General features: G+C 44.7%; 1 protein-coding gene across 1 annotated transcript in view; it reads right to left on the reverse strand.

Moving 5' to 3' along the window:
• FNDC3B (fibronectin type III domain containing 3B) overlaps positions 1-20,608 on the reverse strand; it is a 174,287-nt gene that overhangs the window by 126,444 nt on the left and 27,235 nt on the right. Inside the window, exons 2-3 of the mRNA XM_084530178.1 lie at positions 14,314-14,452; positions 9,558-9,633 (exon numbers count right to left, since the gene is read on the reverse strand). Coding sequence (XP_084386304.1) covers positions 9,558-9,633; positions 14,314-14,424 — 187 coding nt within the window. The 5' untranslated portion in view covers positions 14,425-14,452. The remainder of the gene's footprint in view (positions 1-9,557; positions 9,634-14,313; positions 14,453-20,608) is intronic.

Raw genomic sequence — 20,608 nt, forward strand, 5'->3', positions numbered from 1 at the left:
CTCCTACGTCCAATGACAGGAGTAAACAAAGTAATTTTATGAGGACTCTGGCAGCGGCGGCAGGAGGCACCACCTGACAGGAAGCCAGTCTGCTCCAACCGCATTAAAATAGAAAGGCAGCAGCCAAAGCATCTAGTCGCCAAGAAAATTACAATATGATAGTCTTAATTATACTAATTTTGTTTCCTGGTATCGAGGCAGGATTAATATAGTATTTCTTATGCTAGATTTCATAAACACAATTTGTTTCAGCTTAACTCTTCGTAATTGTATTTCGCAGTTCTTTCAAACAATTAGCCACCAATTATGCTCATTCCATTTCGCAGATGGCTGATAAACATTCAAAATATCAGAATTCTCCCCCAAGGGAGGCAAGGCACGTCTACCTTGTGAAGGAAACGTAATGCACCCTCTGTGAAAGCCCTGCGGGCGGATCACCGGCAGTGCTTGCTTGCCACTTCCAGAGGCCATGAACGCTTCCACCGCGCCCCGATCACCGACTACCAGCTATAAGGTAATGCAGGTGCCATATTTAATGCTATTTTTACATATCTGAGTGTATCAACATTTAGGAATCAGCCAAATGCTGGCACTGCTGTGAGCCTCGTGCTGTCAGCAGGGCCCAGGACAGAAGGCCCCTTGCGCTCCCGCCCGACTCCTCACAGTCTCTTCGCCACGCTCGGAGCTCCTTGCCCTCACAATTGAGAATGGCTGGCATTGTGTTTCGGTCCCCTCTCCAGGCACAGCTCCAGCACTCAGAACAATTCAGCTAGAAACGTTCAAAAATGTTATTATGAGATAATATCTTCTGCTGAGATAAAAATAATGCTTTATGCTGTTACAGCAAGTTCATCCGCAGCGGCCTAGCCAAGACGGCACCTGAAGAGGCTGGTCCTTAGCAGGGGTAGGCGGCAAGCAAAAGCATGCACGTTTCTAAGAATTTTAGGCTGGATTTTTATAAATAACCTAGAGTATAGCCTTGCTGAAGAGGTGCATCACTTAGAAGTGGACATTTGGGTAAACATAGCCCATATGGTTACTTATGCAACTTTGTCTGAAAGCTGTAAGGACGTTATTTAAATGTTGAATATTTTAGAATAAAAAGTCATATTCAAGATTTATTTTTTCGATAAATATTAATGATACTACTTTAAGGCTGTCCAGAATTACGCAATTTCAAAACAGATAGTGTTGTTGAATGGTGTTTTTTTTTCCCCTCTTAGTTTTCTTCTTTAAGTCAGGGATGCAGCCACTGTAAGGACAGTCACTGCAATATCACAGACTCGGTGCCTGTGAGAAAACAATGTGCAGAAGGAACAAATAAACCTCTTAAGGATATGATCATACATACTATATCTAAATATAGACCAGGTTAGACTTGCAGAGGGAAAGCTCTCCAACCCAGAAGTCTGACAAGAAGTCCAACAGCGGGGTCAACAGCTGGATCACATACAGCCACTACAGATTTCTCTTTTTATGGTAGGCACAAATGCAATTTAAAGTTCAGCAAAACCAACAAACAATCCACTTTACATTCTTTACCACCACAACATTTAAAGACAATTCAATTAACTACTACTATGTATTTGAGTTGTTTTTCTCGCTGTTGTTTTTTTGGTTTGTTTTGTTGTTGTATAATTAGAAAAAAGAAACACCAGGATGATAAAAGGCCCAGTAACACTTCTGAGTGACTATGTGCTTCCTCCGGATCCCCAATCCACGTCTCCTACCTTAGTTTTACAATTGACAGACTACTTGCCTTGCTGCCACAGACGTGAACACAGTGTCTTCAGGCTCCCTCAGGGAGGGAACTTCATCAGCAATTCCTAAGTGAAGTTCCAGGTGTAAGCATTTGGAATCTGCCACCAAGCCTCTTTGATTTTCCCCCCTTCGTCCTTCAAATGGGCAACTCAAAAGAAGTCTGCATTTAAAGCCTGCTGCTAAATGTCTGTCTTCCTGGGTTAGCAGTCTGACTACATGGAAGGAAATGACTGCCTTAGCCATTTTATAAATATCAAATATATCCGCTATGCCAATTTCAGGCAGTCACAATGGATCACATGAAATTAATAAAAGCTATAAAATTGGCAAACTTGCTTTGCGGAGAACATAAGATTTCTTTCCTGCAAGAAATAGTTCTTGACACTCTAAAATACAGAAAGCATATCATTAGAGCCAGCAGCAGCACTGCTTTGCTTCTAGCAAATTGTTTTGCAGCCTCAGACAGTTGTGATTAAAGATCTCATTCGCCAAATATACACTGAAAGTCCTTAGAAGTGAGCAGAATCCAAGGAAAATGCTGATGGAACAGAGGTGATGTCTTCTCCACCAAAAAGTCTGAACCGAAGAATAGGTTAAAAGCAACAAATCCCAAGGTCTTCCTCAAAGTGATTTGAGGATGCAAGGTCTATTCAGGGTGGCAGCCAGCAATGCACTGCACAAGCTCTGTAGGACGAGCCCGTGGCAGAGCTGACACAGAGGGTTAAAGCTTCCTTGCACTTGGATGATAGATTCCCTTTAAATCAAGGTTAATGCCAGCTGCCACAACAGCTACTTCTGGTTTTGGCAAGAGCAGGCAGGGCTTCAGTTACCAGCATTCTTCTCACAGCCTGTTGAGAGGGGTGTCACAACATCACATCAAATGCACGAGGACTTACCAGATCTCGTATCTAAGACGGATGATGCTATAGTGAAGCCAGCACACCTGTGCATTTGTCCACCTTCTTGATGTTCAGTTCCCTTCCACTTTTTTTTTTTTATCCTCTCTCCAAGAGACTTTTCTGACAAATAGCTCCTTCTGGTTATAACAGCTCACGCTGGCTTTTATCAGATAAACTCTGCTCTTTAGCTAACTCTGCAAATTGTGTTGTACCATGAAGAATTTTTCATTGCGTATGTGAAACAAACATGAACCAAAATCAAAAGGCCAACGAATAAAAAGGATAGGAAACCAAACATTTGTCTGTGAGGAGTAGCAATGGAATTTAATAAGGCTGATAGAATTATTTCTTGACTCTTCTGGCCAAGAAACATAACTGCTTCAGATTAAGGAGGCTGCTTATAATTGCTTTACTAACTTTAAACTGTAGCTGCACTAATGCACTTTAAAAAGACTGAAAGCACTGACTAATGTGTTTGCAATGTCTGCAGGCCGAGTAGACTGGGTAAAGAATGTGGATCTTGGATTTTAACAGACTGACACCATTGATTGGAATGTACTGGTTCTGCAGCTGAAGGACTATTTTCATTTGAGCAGGACCTACACAGACAATTTAAGCATTCCTGCAGAGCTGGGTTTGTTTTTTACTGAGATAGACACACAGATTCTCTGTGTTTTGGGGAGAAATACACAGATATCGGGAGACGCAAAAAAAAACACAGCATGCTGTTATGACACACTGCTTTTAAAAGCATCCCTTCAAATCAGTTTAAATGTATCACACCTGCTGATCCTCTAGGGTGTAGGTATATACACGTAAAACAAAGAAAACACAAGCCTCAAAGACAAGGCCTACAGGTTTACAAAACCAAAAAAGCTGGAAATCGTAGCCCATTGGGCCAGCGTTTGTCTTTGCAGTCTGCTGTCCTAATTTTATGGATAAATGCATTTCCCAGCAGCAGATTCCTAGGAAGTGAAAAATACAAAAGATCCACGCTTTCTTTTGCTATACCCAAGGACAAACTTTCTGCGTGCACTCTGCTCGCCCACATGTTGCTCTGCTGTGCAGCAGGCTGCCTTGCTTTCCCTTCCTTGTAAGCTCGCAGAGTTGGAGCCTGCCGGCCCTTCTCCCGCAGCCCTGCTCGCGCTCCCGCCGAGGCCACGTCAGCAGGACGTGTGCTGGTGCCAGGTCACATCCCGGCTGTCTGCAGCAGGCAGCCCGCAGCCGCAGAGGCTGGGGAAAGGCTCTCCCCTCCCAGCACGCCTGTGCGGGTCACTGCCGAGCTCCTACGAGATGCTCCGAGACCCCACGTTCCTCTGCGTGTCACATGCAGCACTGCTCTCCTTCCACTCCTCCTAGGACATTCACACTAACACTGGGGAAGGATTAACCAACTCAAAAATCTCTTGTGTGTTTGAGTTTCTTTTTTATTTTTGTCTTGTATCAGCTATTCATTCACTATACTGCATTGCAAGGGATTTTTAAGGGACCAGACATCCTGTACACCATACCCACTGCAGGTGCATCTTACTCGAGATTTATTCCACACGCATCCAAAGAAACCCCCCACGATTATTCTTAGCATTATCAGATGTAAAGGGGAGAAGCTAAGATTATGCTCACAGTAAACAAAGCATCCCATTGTTTACTTTTGGCTTCTTACACAGTTTCCTATGCTTTATTCTAGTGTGCTAAAAACAAAACCTACGAGATGAAAGGAGATTGGTGCTACGAGCTCACTGACAGCAAGGAAAAAATCCATTCTGATCAAGTTAGCATCTCCTTCCTCTCCCTTCTCACAGATTTCAGCACAAGTTATGGAAATGACACAAGCACAACTTCACTATCCCAAGGTGACCAAAAGCTAAAAGGCCAAAATGCCCAGAGCTGAAAAACAACAGAATAACGACCAGGAGCACGGAGAACAGGCTCCACCACAATTATTATCTGGCTCATAACGGGGCACCAATGAGAAAACAGACAGAAAACACTAAGCTAACAATGCCAATTACACGGGTAGATATAAGAACTGGTGATTTATAGCTGTGCCTTGGAAAATCTACATGGAGAGCATCCCAGCAGAAGGGCCAGGACTGAACCACAGCCTGGGCACGGCAGTGCTGCACGCCGGAGCTAGCAGGTGGGACACAGCACCTCTGCAGGATGCTGCTGGCTCTAGGGATAGAAGAAATGTTTTGACTAAATCCAGCAAAGATTGCTTAGATAGGAATTAAAAAACAGCACCATGTGATTCTTCCAAATTGTAGCCCTCCACAATAGTTTTTTTTCTTTTTTCTTTTTTTTCTGGAAGAGACTCGTGCAGATAAGCCCTCTTTTGTCCACTGATGGAAAATATGCTAATAAATCAAAAACTTATTTAAATGTGTTGGCATGCTAAGGAGGCCAGTGAGTACTGGAGGCCTGACTTTTCCATCAAATATAAAATCTAAACGCCAAGTACCACAAATCAAGTGAGATAACGTAAATGAATAGTAAGAGCTGTGCTTTAAAAGATACCAGGGTGAAAAGGGCCCTCACTGTAAAAGATAAAGAAAGACAGCGTTTCTTCCTGCTTTGCAGAATTCTGTATTAATGCAGCTTATTCTGAAAACACTTGTAACAATTTCTTACAGTTTTACCCAGGACCAGCTTCTCAGAACCCTGCAGATACTGCAAGAAAGAAGAAAACAAAAGGCAACACCAACAGAGCAACCCGCCAGCCAGAACTTCAGACAAACCTTTTACTTCTTCCCCCTTCCAAAACCAGCCCCTGGCCTGCCCGAGTCAGCTAACCAGCACAGCTCTCCCACCACAAGCACCCTTCCAGCCTTCTGGAAGCCTCTCAAAGCGACACAACTTCAGGAGCTGCTGCTATTTCGGCGCAGACTGGAAGTAAGAGAGGTTTGCTGGTTCACCAGCTGCCTCCGCGCCTGCAGAGCAAGGGCAATGCCTTCAGCAGCTGATGCAACAGGTAGATCGATTCTCACAGCTTACTCCAAGTTTGCAGAGTTTGGGAAACGCCAGCTGTCTGGATCTGCATGTTGTGTTCCACCTCCTCAAGGCTTCTTTCATCCCCAGTCTTTGGCCCTCCATCCTCCAGCTCCCTCGGGTATTCCCTTCCCTGCTCTAATCTCGGCCTCCCCTGCCTCCACCCAGCAACTATCAGTCATTTGCTTACATGATGTCCCATCTATTTTCAACTTTTTCCTTTCCTCCAAGAAACTGAGTCACTTCCTTATTTCCAATCTCATACTAAAGGGAAAAATAAAGGACTTTTTTTGGTTTGCTCAGACTAAACTGGACACTAACAGCCTTCTTTCTCTTACATGCACATTCCTCCTACATAAATCTTTAGTCCTTAATATTCTCTATTTCTTCTCATTTTCACCAGATCTGCTGGTGAAAATCCTTTTTTGTTAAAAACTTGTTTAAAAAAGACAATTCTGAGCTAGTATCAATTTTCATCATTTATTTGCAGAAACCCACCCACACGAATTAAAGGAGTGATAATTCCAGAAAATCTTTCATTTGAGAAACCACTGCGAGATTTTTAGCATACTTCTTGCCTTCCTCTTGAGCTGCTTTGCTTTTAGAGCGATGGAAAAAGCAGCACCGAAATTCATGCATTCTTGGTTTTACAAGATAAGAACAAAGAAAGGCCCCGTAGTGCTTCACATTCAGCAAAACGCTTGGAATATCAGTCGAAACAAACATCAATATTAGTAAGCTGTGTGTGCTTATTAGCCCTTTTTCATTACACAATGTAGCCACTCCACACGCCACCCAAACGCTTCATTTATTCGGATGTTCATGCTTAAACATATTAAACCCTTCCATTCCACAGCAAATTTACGCCTTGGTCCTAAAAACATCACAAAACAAAATCTCATTCAATGCAGTCTTGTTGGCCCATGCAACGCTAGGATTGAAGCACAATTTCCTTTCACTGTTTTTTTGTTTTGTTTTGTTTTGTTTTTTTTGTAATTTTTGTGTTTCAGTATTCCAATCCAGGCTGTGATATTGAACAATCACAGGCTGCAGATAAGTTTCAAGCACATATTTCCAACAGCCCAGGCTAGATATAATACACCCAGGAATTATATTCATTAATCATGCCAGGTGCTATTTCCCTACATGTTCTAGCCTTTCCTCTTTGTCACAGCTTTTTGCATACTATGCATACATACGGAAAATTACAGAACAGCAAACTTTGTCTGCTTCATTCGTGGTAGAAAATAATACCCAGCTTGCCTATCATTTAGATTGATAGCAACACAAAATACATTTAGCAATAATTGAGCAATTCTGTGGAATCAATAGATAGAAGCGTTATTCAGTCTCCATCAAGGTCTCTGGACATGCATTTTCTACATGTGCTTGACAAGCAAATTCAGGTTGTGCCAGAATACTCATTTTGTCCATATTATTCATCCCACTGCGCGCTGCATGTGACATCTTGGCATTGCTGCCTTCCAGGGCAAAAAGCACTCAGGGATGCTAGGGTAAAACTCCACTGCCCCAAGCTATGCCCAAACTGTGCTGTGTTTGTAAGTAATGCAGCAGGTAATGCTCTTCTCATGCATTACATACAGTCAGATCACACTCCACGTTTGAAGCACTTATTTAGTTCAGCAACATAAATAGTTCACTACACTCTAGCCTAAAGAGTGGAGGAATTTTCAGCGAGAATTTAACAGCACATACAAATAAATGTGTGGCTTTGCAACCAATATGACAGCTCTACCCAAAACCAGGAGACAAGTTTACACCATGAATTCTAAATTATTTTTATCAAAGACCGCTGATGAGCACCAAACAAGCCCTGCTGGCACAAATACGTTAAATTATGGGAAATACAGAATAAAGAGGTTTCAAGTTGTGTTCATTTAAATATGCTGCCTGAACAAGACTTCAAACGTGAAAAAATATACATAAATGTTGTCATAATTATATTTCTAATGGAAAAAGAATAATGTACTAGCCAATATAAAAGCATTCATTTCAAATAAAAGTACCTGGCTTTATTGCTCTGTTAATTGCCACGAGGACCAATTTCTTACCACACAGCATGTTGGCTATAAATCTCAACAAGTAGTTTTAAATTGCTGCTATTATTGCTCATCCAGGCTGAATAATCCTGGATGGTGTTCAGAGGAGCTTCTGTAATATCTATCTCAAACAGCTATTAATTCCTTATTTCCATGGGGATGAAATTTCACGTAACAAAAATATCCAGCTCCTAGGTACATCCAGACAGCTCATGGACACACACATCCTGTTCCCTTGGGTGACCTTATCCCAAAAAACATTTCCTGAAGATGTCGATCCATGGCCGTTTGTTTGTTGTTGCAGGTTTTGTTTGGTTTAAGTATTTAGAAAACCAACAAATAAAAAAGGCATATTCATATTTATTTTGACATTTTTAAAACTGAGGTACACCCAAAACACAGGGAGGATGTTTTGCATAGTTTTGCATAGATTTTAGTCTTTCAGGCCATAGCATTAGGTTAACCTTTGGAGAAATGTAAGGCATCTTTTAGACACAGGTTGCCATTCCTCACAGTGCCACCCAGATGCAGAGGCATCCATCCCTTCCTGAGACTCCCACCCACCGCTGGCAATGAGATGCAAGGGAGGCAGTCACGGAGATGTTCCTCCAGAGGCTCAAGAGCATGCCATGTGAGGTTCAAACACACGCAGAGGACACCACTGGTCCAACTCCGATGCTATCCCTGCTTTAATAGCAGATGGTTGGGTAAGGTGACCTCCAGAGGCCCCTTCTAATCTAAATTTTAATAAAAAGTATAATTATCCTTGAGTAGTTCGACTTCAGGATTCAATGCAGTCCAAGAAACAGTCTGTCTTGTGTGCATTTGAATTCCACAGTCAAAACACAGGGGGAATTTGCTAGCTAGACAGTTGTCATTAGATTGACTCTTTCTCACCCATTTCTATTATTTTTTTAGGAAAGGTTTTTGAATGAGTAGCCCAGTGAGGTTGCTGCTTCATGACCTAAGAGCTGGAAAGGACAGGGGAGGCAACACCACCCTTCGCAAAATAAAAAGCCAGTGTTATAAGCTCAGAAAAAACAAACACTGAGAACAGTGTGCAAAGTCTATTCTCTTTAAACATTGATTTAACCTGCCTGTATTTACTATAGACAGCATTATAACTAAGCAATTATATGATTCCCTTCAAAGTTGTATCTGCTACTAGCTAGAAACCTCTTTTTCATAGTACTTACTACACAATCTGAAAGGTCTTTTGTCAATTCTCCCTTCAGACCGGTTAAAAGATTTTGTGCGGTCCCTCTTATAAAGGAGAGAAACACAATTTATCATATTTACACAACTTTACAGAGAAGAAAAAACAGCAATCAAAAGACTGCTTAAATGTTTTTATTCAACACCACATAATTAACCAGCTCTGGTTTTAAAGAACCAATTAGAAATTCTGCTCAAAGCCAATTGACTTCTCCAAGCACTCTGCCATGTCTGCACTTCTCTGTTGACTTTTTGTCACTCCTGATGCCTGGGTGAGAACAAAATTGCTTCTGTATGGTTGTCGATATGCATTTAATTGTTACTAGCTTTGAATTTAACTCGGTAACTGTTTGTATTTACTGTTTGGTTATCAGGAAATATACGTATTTATGAAAATGCTGATAAATGAGCTAAAGAAGAGAGAGATCTCCTGAACTTGCAAGAAGTTCATGACTCATTTCTGAGACACTGAAATCCTATACCGTATATCAGTGTGCAGTCATGTCTGCAGCTTCTCGCTCTTAAGTGCTTGGTGGTATTTCCAGAATGCATATGACATTTTTGTAGAGGTTAGAACCCAAGTTTTTCCACAACACAAGCAAATGTTCATCTGCATGTTCCAGCATCCTCTTACCTTGAATGCACTGCAGGGTTCCATCTTCAGCCCTTATTGTAAAGGTTTCACCTGGATTAACTTGAACCAAAAAGACCTGCCAAAAGAAAAACACATTTGTTTCACTATTTCTTCAAGCCAAGGTGTGTTACCAGTACGTCAGAAGCCATGTGGGACGGTGGGGAGAGGAACAGACCAAACTCGGGTACCAGCAGGGTCCAGGAACCAGTGGAGAGTTAAAGCTTGCCTACTCATTTAAATTTCAGGAGCTGAATTAAAAATTTAACTAAGTTGCGCAGAGGTGAGAATTGCCGCTTCAGCTTCTACCACCAAAGCCCTGACAGAGTGTTTAACCTGGCTAAATGCTGGTAGAAGGACATAAATCTTTAGACTTAAGCTTCAGACTGCAGCAGGAATTATCAGGCCATGCCACGGTATCAAGTTCACAGCACAACAAGTCCCTGGCAGTACAATGGGAATTGATCCACTGCAGTTTTTTGATTTTATTCTCCAGTCCCACACATAACAAATCTTAATTAGGCAAAAGCCATAGACACACAGTTCAACATTGCACACAGAACTAATTAAACTGTGTAACACACAATATAATAATAACAAAATCCAAGGATCACGCCTTGTCTCTCATTGCTCAATTCTGCAGATAGCAACACTACCAGACCACAAAGTGTCAAAACACGGCCCCCACACCCTTCGTGCAAGTAAGACGGGTTGCAAAAAATTGTCTTACTCTTGTCTTGCTCTTAGTTTGCAGGGGGTGAGCTTAGCACAAGCTGCTGCGAGACTGCAAAAACACATTTATACCCCAAGACCTCGTACAGCATCCTGAGGACAAGGTGAGGCTGCCTGTCTTCATTTCAACCCACAGCTAATTGGGGCCTGATCCTGACGGCCCCATGGGCACCAAAGCAACGCGGGGGACCCAGCAGCTGCAGAGCAGGAGGGCTTCTGGGCTCCACTTACCAAGCACCACGCAAAGCTCAGCACAAGCTGCACTCCTCTTTTTTAATTTTCAGGTGCCTAAAGTCAGGAGGGGGAGTGGTCTGAAAATTTACTGTTTAGACTCATTTCCTTAATGAAGGGTTTCACTGGGGGCAAGCGATCCAATTCTTCCCATGCTCTTGCTGGTTGTAAAACTTATTCAAAGATTTTAAACGTACTCCCGTTAGCTTTGCATTGCTAGAAAACGATTCAATATCGGAATTAATCTTGGTACACATGGAAAATAGAGATCTACATCTTTTTATGAGATCTCTCTCAAAATTTCGGTCTAGTCTTTATATGCTGAGACACCTGCATGCAGAATCTAATCATTCAGCCTGGGATGACAGAATGCGAATTAGCGCTGTGTTTCTGAAGCCCTTACACTAAATGCATAGGGTAATTATTGCCTGCGTGACCTTCTGAATTGCAGTAATCCTACAGAAACCCATTACTGCAGGAACATTTTTAAAGCACAAAGCTGGAAATCAGAGGAGCGACATACGAAAGCCATTATTTTGTCTGAAACAATAATTTCTCAGAAGGCTGATCGGGGTGGACCCCATCCAGCAGCCAGACCACAATGAATGGCTGAGAGCAGATAAGAGGCACAAAGCCATCCCAGCCCCGATCTCCCCAAAACCGGCGTCTCAGTGACAGCACCGAAGGGCTCTTTTGCTGCGAGCAGCCGTGGATGGTCCATGACAGGACACAGGCATCTGCTCACAAGTAGGGCAGAGCCACTCAGTTTAAAAAAAAAAGTTAAAAAGCAACCTGAACACAGAGGTAGAGGATCATAACAATATTTATTTAGCTCATTTGCATTATATGTTAGCAGTTCTAAAGCCTCTCCCTTATTAAGGGAGCCTAACAGATGGGAGGGCTGCAGCTCCTCTACCCCAGTTCCTCCTCCATGCAAGGGATCTTCAAGAGCATGCCTTGTTTCTGAAACTTTTAATTAAAATCTGAGGAAAGTAATAAAAAAATGTCTAAGGATTACATCTTTATTTCAGTGAAAAGATGCAGGATCTTTATTGCCCCATGTCCTTGAGGTTTCCCAGTGGCTCCGGATGGGTCAGCGAGCTCCAGCCCCACGGCTTCCTCCGCACACAGCTCCACTTGTGCCAGCAGCACGGTCCCCATCTCTCTCTTTTCCCTCCGAAGTACTCATTCATTTGGTAAATCCACCCCACGTGGAAGCCCAGCCTCGGCTGTAGCATCGCCACAGAAAGCTTGCTATCTGCGTGACGCCTCCATGCATTTTGCATTTGAGAACGCCACGTGTTTCATTTAAGCAGCCACATTTGTTAACACTGATTGATGGTATGAAGCTGCACAAATATTTATACTAACACACGTGCCCGGTTTGGCAGTCATTGCTGTGTCCAGACTGCGTTTTCAGTTCAAGCCCAGCATCGCCCTTGCTCCTGCCACCAATTCCCACGTTATGGGATGGGGGAAGAGGTGCAAGGGACCTGCCACCTGCATCCAGCACGGGCTTGAAGCTCAGGCTCAGGAATATAAAGTTGGGGACACAGCAGGTGAACGGTCACACACAAAGAAAACACTGCCTAATCAGGTCCCTGGGCACGCACCCACCTCACAGAGCTGCTGTTCACTTACAAAATTAAACCGCCCAAAAATCAGTGGCAGTGACTTTTGCACAGACGTGCTGTGGCACGGCTCTCCACCCCTTGACCTCATGCCCCGAGCATTTTTGGACAAGCAGCGGGGAACCTACAGGGAACGGCTGAACTGCTCGGCCCAAAAGATGGATTGCAACTCCCAGACTGCCCACGGGAGCGACAAGTGGCTTAGAAGCAGAGAGAGGCAGCAGCGGCTCTGGAGGGGACATGAGAGCATTAAATACAGTCAGCAGAAGTGGAAATTAAGTATGCAAAACTAGAAAAAAAAAAAAAGCAGGTGATACCAATGCCATTTTGGGTAGCATAGGGAAGAGGGATTGCTGTCAAGCACGCAGAGACAGTCCCAGCTCTGCCCTGCACAGCTATGCAGCACTTATCCCCAGGAAGATAAAAAAATTAAATTAAATGCTCCTGTGCAATTGTCTTACGCTACAGCAGGGATTACTGGCAGAACTCCCTCCTGCAGCACTCTCCATCTGGCTGCTGGTAACAGCTACGGGATTTTACCAGCCTCAGTCTGCTCTTTTCTACGCATTCAGGGACTGGTCTTTTGAGAAAAATCTCTCTGAAGCTCAGAGTCCCTAAGTACAGCAACAGCACAGCCCTGCAAATTGTTGTGCTGGCGTGGCTGAGGCTCACTGATCCAATAAAGCACGGGGGTGAGCAAGAGCAAGCACACCCAGAGCACCTCAGCAGGAGCAGTAAGGGCACTGCCAGGTTCGGAGAGGAGGCACAAACCTGTGTATCAGCCCCGCTGCAGTCTCAAAAAGTCAGCGTGCCCTGCCTCTCACCAGCTGGGCTATGCTGCTTTCTGCCACAGCTTCTAAGAGCCTGTAATTACACCCCTGGGCAAGCACATGTCCCTGTCAAATTTGCACCTATTTATGGAGCACCATAAGCATCTTTATTAAGGAAATAGTTCTTACGTGGAACAGATCTGAGGGCTCTTCCTGCCTTACAAGTAACTGAGACAGCTCCTTCAACAAACATCAACATCTGAAATATGTTAAAAGCAGCTGATGCAGTCCATGTGCTGCCACATTATGCAAAGATCAAGCAAAGCATTTAATTCCAATTTCATTCAATTTTAGAACTACAATTTTTAAAAGTGAAAACATTACCTAAAGCTTCAGGAGCAGGGCAAAAATGATAAATAAAGGCAGCTAAGCAGTGCAACTATTGAGGGCATAGCCAGGCTACAATCACAAAAAAAGCTTGACAGAAAACTTGTATTCCATCTACAAGTACTCAAAGAAACAAGATAGGAGCTATTCTCACTTCAGGTCTACAGCCATCACCCAACAAACACACGTGCGGAAGAGGAACCTGACCCAGAGCCCTTCTGCTGACTCACGTCATGCAGCACACTTCGTGCAATTGCACTACATCAGCACTTTTTTTCTCCAAATCCTTAGATGAGAAGCTGGTTTAAAGGCAATGGAAGTATCTGCCAAGTGAGGCTGCTGAATCATTACTGATGGGGAAATTCAAAGTCTGACTTAGAGCCCCACCTCAAAGCAAACTGCATTTATTCCTTCGGTAATGCACAAGGACCCACCGGACACTGCACCCTGGTAAATGGTTTCCAGCAAGGAGGAAAGGGCCCATCTAAGGAATAATTATGGTACTCGATAGCAATAAAACCATTCCTTCACTCAAGCATATTAATAATGGACTCGACAAATAGAGCCATTACAGGCTCGCTTCATTTTTCCCAAGATGCAGCACACCGTGCAGAAATAAACTCCCAAAAAATCACAGCACTGAAAATTCTGCCTTGTTTTGCACATCCAGATAAGCAAACAGACTAGGAAGAAAAGGGGAAGTCATTCGTCCTTTGTGGTTAGTGTAACTCAAAATAAGTTTGGAGGGAAGAAGAAATGACCAAGGGAACGAGAGGTAACAAAATGACGTTTTATACTGATTCATGAAGGAGAGTGTATTCCCATCTCGTTTAAAATACCTTGTGGAAATGCCTCAAATGAGGAGGGAACTAAAATGGATAACACAGAAAAATTGCTTGGGCAGATGTGCTACGAAGAGGCAGATGACAAGCCTGGGAATTTACCAACCACCAGCTTGAACCTCCGGGCTGTGAGAAGACAACGACAAGCTCTGCAGGGCGCACTGACCTGCTGTGATCCATCGCCGTTCACGATGTGCGGCATCATGGCTACCTCCCCGTTCAGCAACGGCGGCAGCTCCAGCGGGATTTGGTCGGTCATCATCATTGTGACGTACATTCATGGAGAATTTTCCTCGACGGGCTTCCTGCAAGAGAAGCACCGGTTAGAGGCTCTGCAAAACCCTCCTGTGCTTTCGTGGATTTCGCCATTAAGGCGGCAACCCAAGCAGGGCACCTCCTGTGGTTAATAGGACGCACACAGGAGGCACTGAAGAAATCAGAAGGTTTTAAATGTTAGATCAAGATCACGGGCAAGTCAAGTTTCTGTGTGAGGTTTCCAAAGACATATTAGCCAGTTTCAACAACTTCCCACCCTTTCCCATGATTGCAAACCTGAGCCCCCCTCTCAGAGCTGACACGGACAAGTGCCGAGATGCTTGCAGGGAGATTTGCTTGGCTCCTTCCTACAGATCAGCATCCTGCTCGCTGCCCTGGCTCTGCAGAACACAGGAGCCTGCACAGTCAGGATGCGTTTCACTTAAAACCCATCAGTGTCACTCGATACCCATGGTTCAGAGCCAAACAGCGTTATTTTCTCTCCAGGCCCTATAGCAGTGTGAAGCAATGCCTGTAAAACCAAGAGCAGACTTTCACTTAACCACGAGGCAAAGGAGAAGGGTTCCTGAGCACCTTCCCCACTGAGCACCTCGTACTCTACAGAGGGCAACAGAGCACAGTGCAAGATCCCACTTCAGGATCTGCAGGGAACTGCTTTCAGCGCTCCCTCCCTCCCAACAGCTTGCTGCTGTGTTATTTAAACTTACCAAAACCAGTGCTCTGTAAAAACAAGCCTTAATCCCGCATTAATAGCTCCCCATTAACGGTATGCCCCATCATACTGTTTTATGGGGCAATAATCCAACTCTTTACTGACTAAGATGGATGATCTAACCCCACACCTTATGTAGACTTCTGCACAAAACCTACACAAGCCAACCTGATGGTCTCATAGCGGTCACACAGCCGCCTTATTCTCTCTCACCAGAGATTCGCAAAGTCCTCCCAGGACAGGACCTCCAGCACATAAAGAGGGGGATTTCTGGCAGCGAGCAACAGGCAAAACCCTGCACGTGAGACAAATGTTGTGGAGCTGGCACCCTACCACTCACACCCTCCAGCCCCTATGGCTGCCCCCTTTACACCCACGCAGTACCGGGGCTAGCAGCACGGTTGTTTTTCAGGAGCCATGCAGACACCCGGCCCTACTCACGTCAAGTCACTCCCGCAGAGCCTGGCAGGGTCGGGACCTCACCCAGCACCGCTGTCCTGAGCAACTCGTCCCACCATGCACCCAAGGACAGCCACCACGTGCTCCCAGACAGGATCAGACCCCGACCCTGCTTGAATCTTGGTGGCAAACTCCCCCTGCCTTTAGTAGCCCAGGGCTCGCAGCCCCAGCTCCAGCAGCCTGCCCGGCCCATTTTCCATCCCTAAGCGTTGCAGTATTTGCAGCTTCCTCCTCAACCTTTTGGTTTTCATTACCTCAAAGCCTCAGGTTTTAATTTTGAGAAAGATTCAAGCTCACAACTAAAAATTATAGATTTGGAGTCCTTCAGGCGATTGCTGGAGGGAGGCGGGGAAGAGGAGCAGTGTGTTGTGCGGGGTTTGGGTTGGTTGGTTTGGGGTTATGTTGTTTGCTTACTTGCTTGTTTTTAATGATGAATACGAGAATGTGAGCTCCTGAATAATTTCTGAAATGCTTGGGGTTAATAAAAGCAGTGCAAAAGGCTGATAGTGAACACAGTGAGAACAGGAGCTCACTGCTTTCAGTGGAAACAGATTCATTTAGTCACTACTTGTACCTTCACCTCCATCGGTTATATATAGAATTTGTGTGTATATACACACAACTATAGGGATATATATTCATATATGAATAAGTAATGTGATTTTAAAAGAATGAAAGCTGAAGAGGAACTCTGTCAACCGCGTGGCGAGCAATTCCCAGCCCCCAAGCAAATGACACATGCAGCTAGGCCCAACCCGACAGCCCCGCGCCTGCGAGCGTCACGCCATGTCTATTTTCTTAAAGAAAAAAAAAGCCAGACTGTAGCTGGAAGCTACATATTTTCCGAGTAATATTTCCATTCCAGGCACAACAACCAATATGTTGACATTTATTTGCTATATGTCATTATTTCAAGTTTTACAGCTGCATTCCTTTTGCTTTATTAATGGTTTGTCACCACAGCCATGTCTACACTTGCCTCGCTTTGGTGGGGGAGAAAAAAAAAAGGAAAAAAAGGACAAACTGAGAACAGCTTCCTTCAGTTGTCAGGTCTGGTACAGCTCCGCCAGCGACAGTGCTGGCTGCAGCACGCACTGCCCACAGGCTTCTGAGCTTTTATTTTATTTTTATTTTTCTGTAAGCAGTTTCACACAGAGGTGCTCCATGCAGAGTGAGATCAGACAGGGTTGAAACACCTACCGTGGGGCTGACTGGCAGGCTTCATGTCAAAGCCAACAGCTTTGGAAGCTGCTTCCCATGGTTTTTTAGCTTGTTCTCTCACACACTCCGCTCAACGCAGATTTATTCCCCGTGCATTCACACCCCTCCTAAAAGCTGGAGTTCGCCCCACCTCGGGAGCTGCTCAGATAACCAAGCTTCATTCATACAAAGAAGAGGTTTGAACACAGGCACTTTTTTTTTTTCCTGTAAATTCAGGAACATCACTGGAAGAAAACCCCAGACAAGGGCTCAAAGGGCCAGGTCGCATTTCAGGATATGAGAACTCTTCCTTAGTTAAAATATGAACTGCCAAATCCTAACCCACAACCTTTTTTTTTCAGGTACTAACTCAAATTTGGGGTTTTGTCTAGAAAGCTGACTATATTTAAATTTAAAAAAGATATTTCCTGTGCGTCTACATTCCCTAGCTTTGGCTGGGACGGAGCTCAGAAACGCCAGCGCTCGGCCAGAGGCTGCATTTCCCCGTCTGCTCCCTCCAGGAACACGGAAATCACAGCGTGGCCTGAGCCACTTCTAGAGCAGGGAAGTGGAAACAACCACCCGGCTTCCAGTTTCTGTCCCCAAACCGAGCTTCCAAACCTTTGGGTGGCTGCAAGTCACCGCTGCAGACCTGATTTTTCGACCCAATGCTGCAGTCCTCCACGGATCGGCGAGATGACTCTGTTTGCTAAATTAATTCAATATGTGAATTAGCAAGGCATAAATTAGCTACACATGGCAACAGAGAAAAAATTAGAAAAAAACAGAGCAGAACAAAGTGTAACTATCTGAACCCAATTTCCATCTAAGGCGAATTAATATGACCCACGGCGTTACGTCAGCATTAGCCTTAAATTCCGAAGCAGATTGAGCCGCAGGAAGATAACCACGACCAACTTTTCCTAGAAGGTTTTGCCCGTGCAATTGGTGGGGGTAGCAGTCAAGCACATTTTTCTTCGCGTGATTTCTTTTCCACCTTTTCTCTTTTACAAAGAGAAAGAAGCTCTTCCAGCTAAGGCAAACTAATTCAAGAAAATCTGGCAAAACCATGAGGAATTCTAAATATCGAGCCCTGAAACCGCCTTCTGTAAAGGCCAGATTGCTTTTATGGTACAGGCCAGTACAAGCTGCTGAATCAAGAATCTTTTTATCAGAATCCCCTCAAGTTACCAAAGATACAAAACAGTTTTCTTGAAACAAGTTTCCTCAACTAATTATTCAGATCTGTAAAACACACCCTGGTGACGTTGGGGATAGAAGCGGAGGCAAAAGTGCCAGAACCCAGTTTGTTTGGGTCTAGAGCATCAGGTTATATAGGCTAACGTGAGCTCCTTTCCATCACAATAAATATAAATACATATTTATTTATGTGTGTGTGTTAAATTAAATCTTAATGTTATCACACATGCGAGTTACTTTCATACAAGCCCCTCTCCCAGGCCCTTCTCTCCCACTCTCACGGGATCAGTGACCTCCTTTTGCCCAGCACTTGATGAGAAGCAACCCAACGCAGCACAAACGCCCTTGATACCTTACAGGGACGGGGACCAGCTAGCCCAGGTGTGATGTCAAAATCCAGTCTCTGGATGCTACAACTGATCCAGTGGCCAGCAGTCCCTTAAAAGTGTCTGTTTCTGCCTGCACCAGCTGTTTTTCCCATTTTTTCCCTTCTGCCTGCCCTGGGGCACACCAGACTCTCCAAGAAGCACGTTCAGAAGCTGACATTCACATGAGCACAAAATGCAAGCATTCCTGCTATCTTATCTGCACCCTCATCACTCGGCCAGCCCCAGCCCTCCACCTCGGTTTGCACAGTAGGGCTGAGCACAACGCCGGTTCCTCAGCCCTCTTTGCTGCATCAGCCCCAAATACTTGTGCTGTTGTAGCCCGGGTAAGAGCAAGAAGGAATTGTTTAAGACAGCTTTGCCATGATTAAAAAACTGTGTGGCATCGTGGCCTGGTGTGAGAGGGAGTCCCACGTAGCCCCACCACGATGCCAGACAGTCTCTGGAAAGCAGGAAGGCTCAAGCATTTCTAGAAGTAAGAAAGTGAAATGTAGAAAATAAGGAAATCCTTTGGCATTCACAGCAGCCATTACCTGCACCTCCTTAAAAAGAAGCATTCACGGAACCATTTGCTATTTTCCAGAAGCCTGGTTGGGGAACTGAAGATCCCTGTCACAGGCTGGTGTGGCACATCCCACCGCTGCTGACCCGGGTACAGCTGAAGGAAGTGGAGCTTCTTCCAGGGAGGCTTCGACCCACCTCCCCCCGAGAGAAACAGCTAAGGAAAAAACTGCATGTGTGTTTCTGTATGTCCAGACAGAGCATGTACACACACCCACAGACTTGTTTATTTAGGGCCATAGTCAGACGCTCGGCCTTTGAAATGAGTGTGTGACCCACGAGGAAGGCTGCTAATGGGACGCGCTTCGTGTGCGTGCCATTATTAGCGCTGGGGCTTGCATGCAAGGGATGAAAGGGCTTCCACACAGCCCCGGCCGGCTATTGTTGTATTTCATGCAGCACATGTTGAAATTTCAGATTAATTAAAGCACACATAGCACCATTATGTTCGCACTGAAAAGCAGTGGAAGTGCTGCGGTAAATATAGCTGCTTTCAAGAGGCTCTTGCCATGGCTTGCCACTCGAATTCAGAAAGGAGTGGTAATAATTGTTCATGTAGAAAAGCCTCTTGAGACATGAGCAGTACCTGGAGGTATGCACACAGATGGTTGGTCAAGGCACTAACAGTCTGGAATTTGTCTTGTCTGATGTGTGTTCATTAGTTTAGTTAACTCACATCCGTCTGAGGAGCCATTTAAACGTAAAAGCATTCTTTCTGCGTTTAATTGCAAACACGGTAGATTAATCTGAAAGCAGCCAGACGGGCTCATTCGTAACAGTTTGGAGGAAATACATGCGATTTGAAGGATCTAGTACAGCAGAGAAAACATCACAGAGAACGCCTGCCTCCGGAGCTGGGTGGCACAGAGCGACGGCCGCCTGCCCCCTGGCTCGCAGCGCGGCTACCACCAGCTGCAGCCCACCTCCAGCAGGCTGGGAAGCATAAACATCCTCCCAAAACTTAACCGCTGGAATTAACCAGCGGGTTTCCCCTCTGGTTTATTTTTATTTGAAACAGCAATGCGATTTCACGTTCAGCTCCACCTTGGAAGACGGGATCATCAGAAGTATTCGACTTCATAGGAGGAGATGGAGGGAAGTCAATGGAGTTTTTCCCCAAACTAGGGGGAGATTCATAACGCTGTGTAATGCTATGATGAAATTTCCAGAGGTTTGCAGTTCTGTGGGCCTATAATTTGACTTCACATTTTTCAAGTCTCCACTATTTTAGGCAGATCCATTTCGCAATCCAACCAGCAGCGCACACGTTGGGTACGTTTGTAATTTCGGAACAGACCAACTATCAAAATGGATCTTCCCTCAGCTGGGGGATGAACTGGAATAACAAAATATGGCCTTAAACACTAGGCATTTTCCTACTTGTGCCTAGGCAGGTCCTTTCTGAGTGACAGACAGGCGTTTCATACCATGATGTCTTTTACCCACCTGGCCAAAAGCACAACTGGGTGCACAATGGCATCCGTGCCACTCTGTGCACGAGTGACGTGCTTGTTCTGCTTTGTCACACTAAATACCAGGCCAAAACAAGGAGCTGGCCAGCCTATAACAAAATTACACCAAGAACAGAGGGCCCAGGGACCAGGCTGGCCATCTACGAGCATCAAAACTTCAAAGACACACCGGGGAGAGCGCTGGGACTGAGCTGA

The sequence above is a fragment of the Aythya ferina genome, assembly GCF_964211825.1.
Source record: "Aythya ferina genome assembly, chromosome: 9".
Lineage (NCBI taxonomy): Eukaryota > Metazoa > Chordata > Aves > Anseriformes > Anatidae > Aythya > Aythya ferina.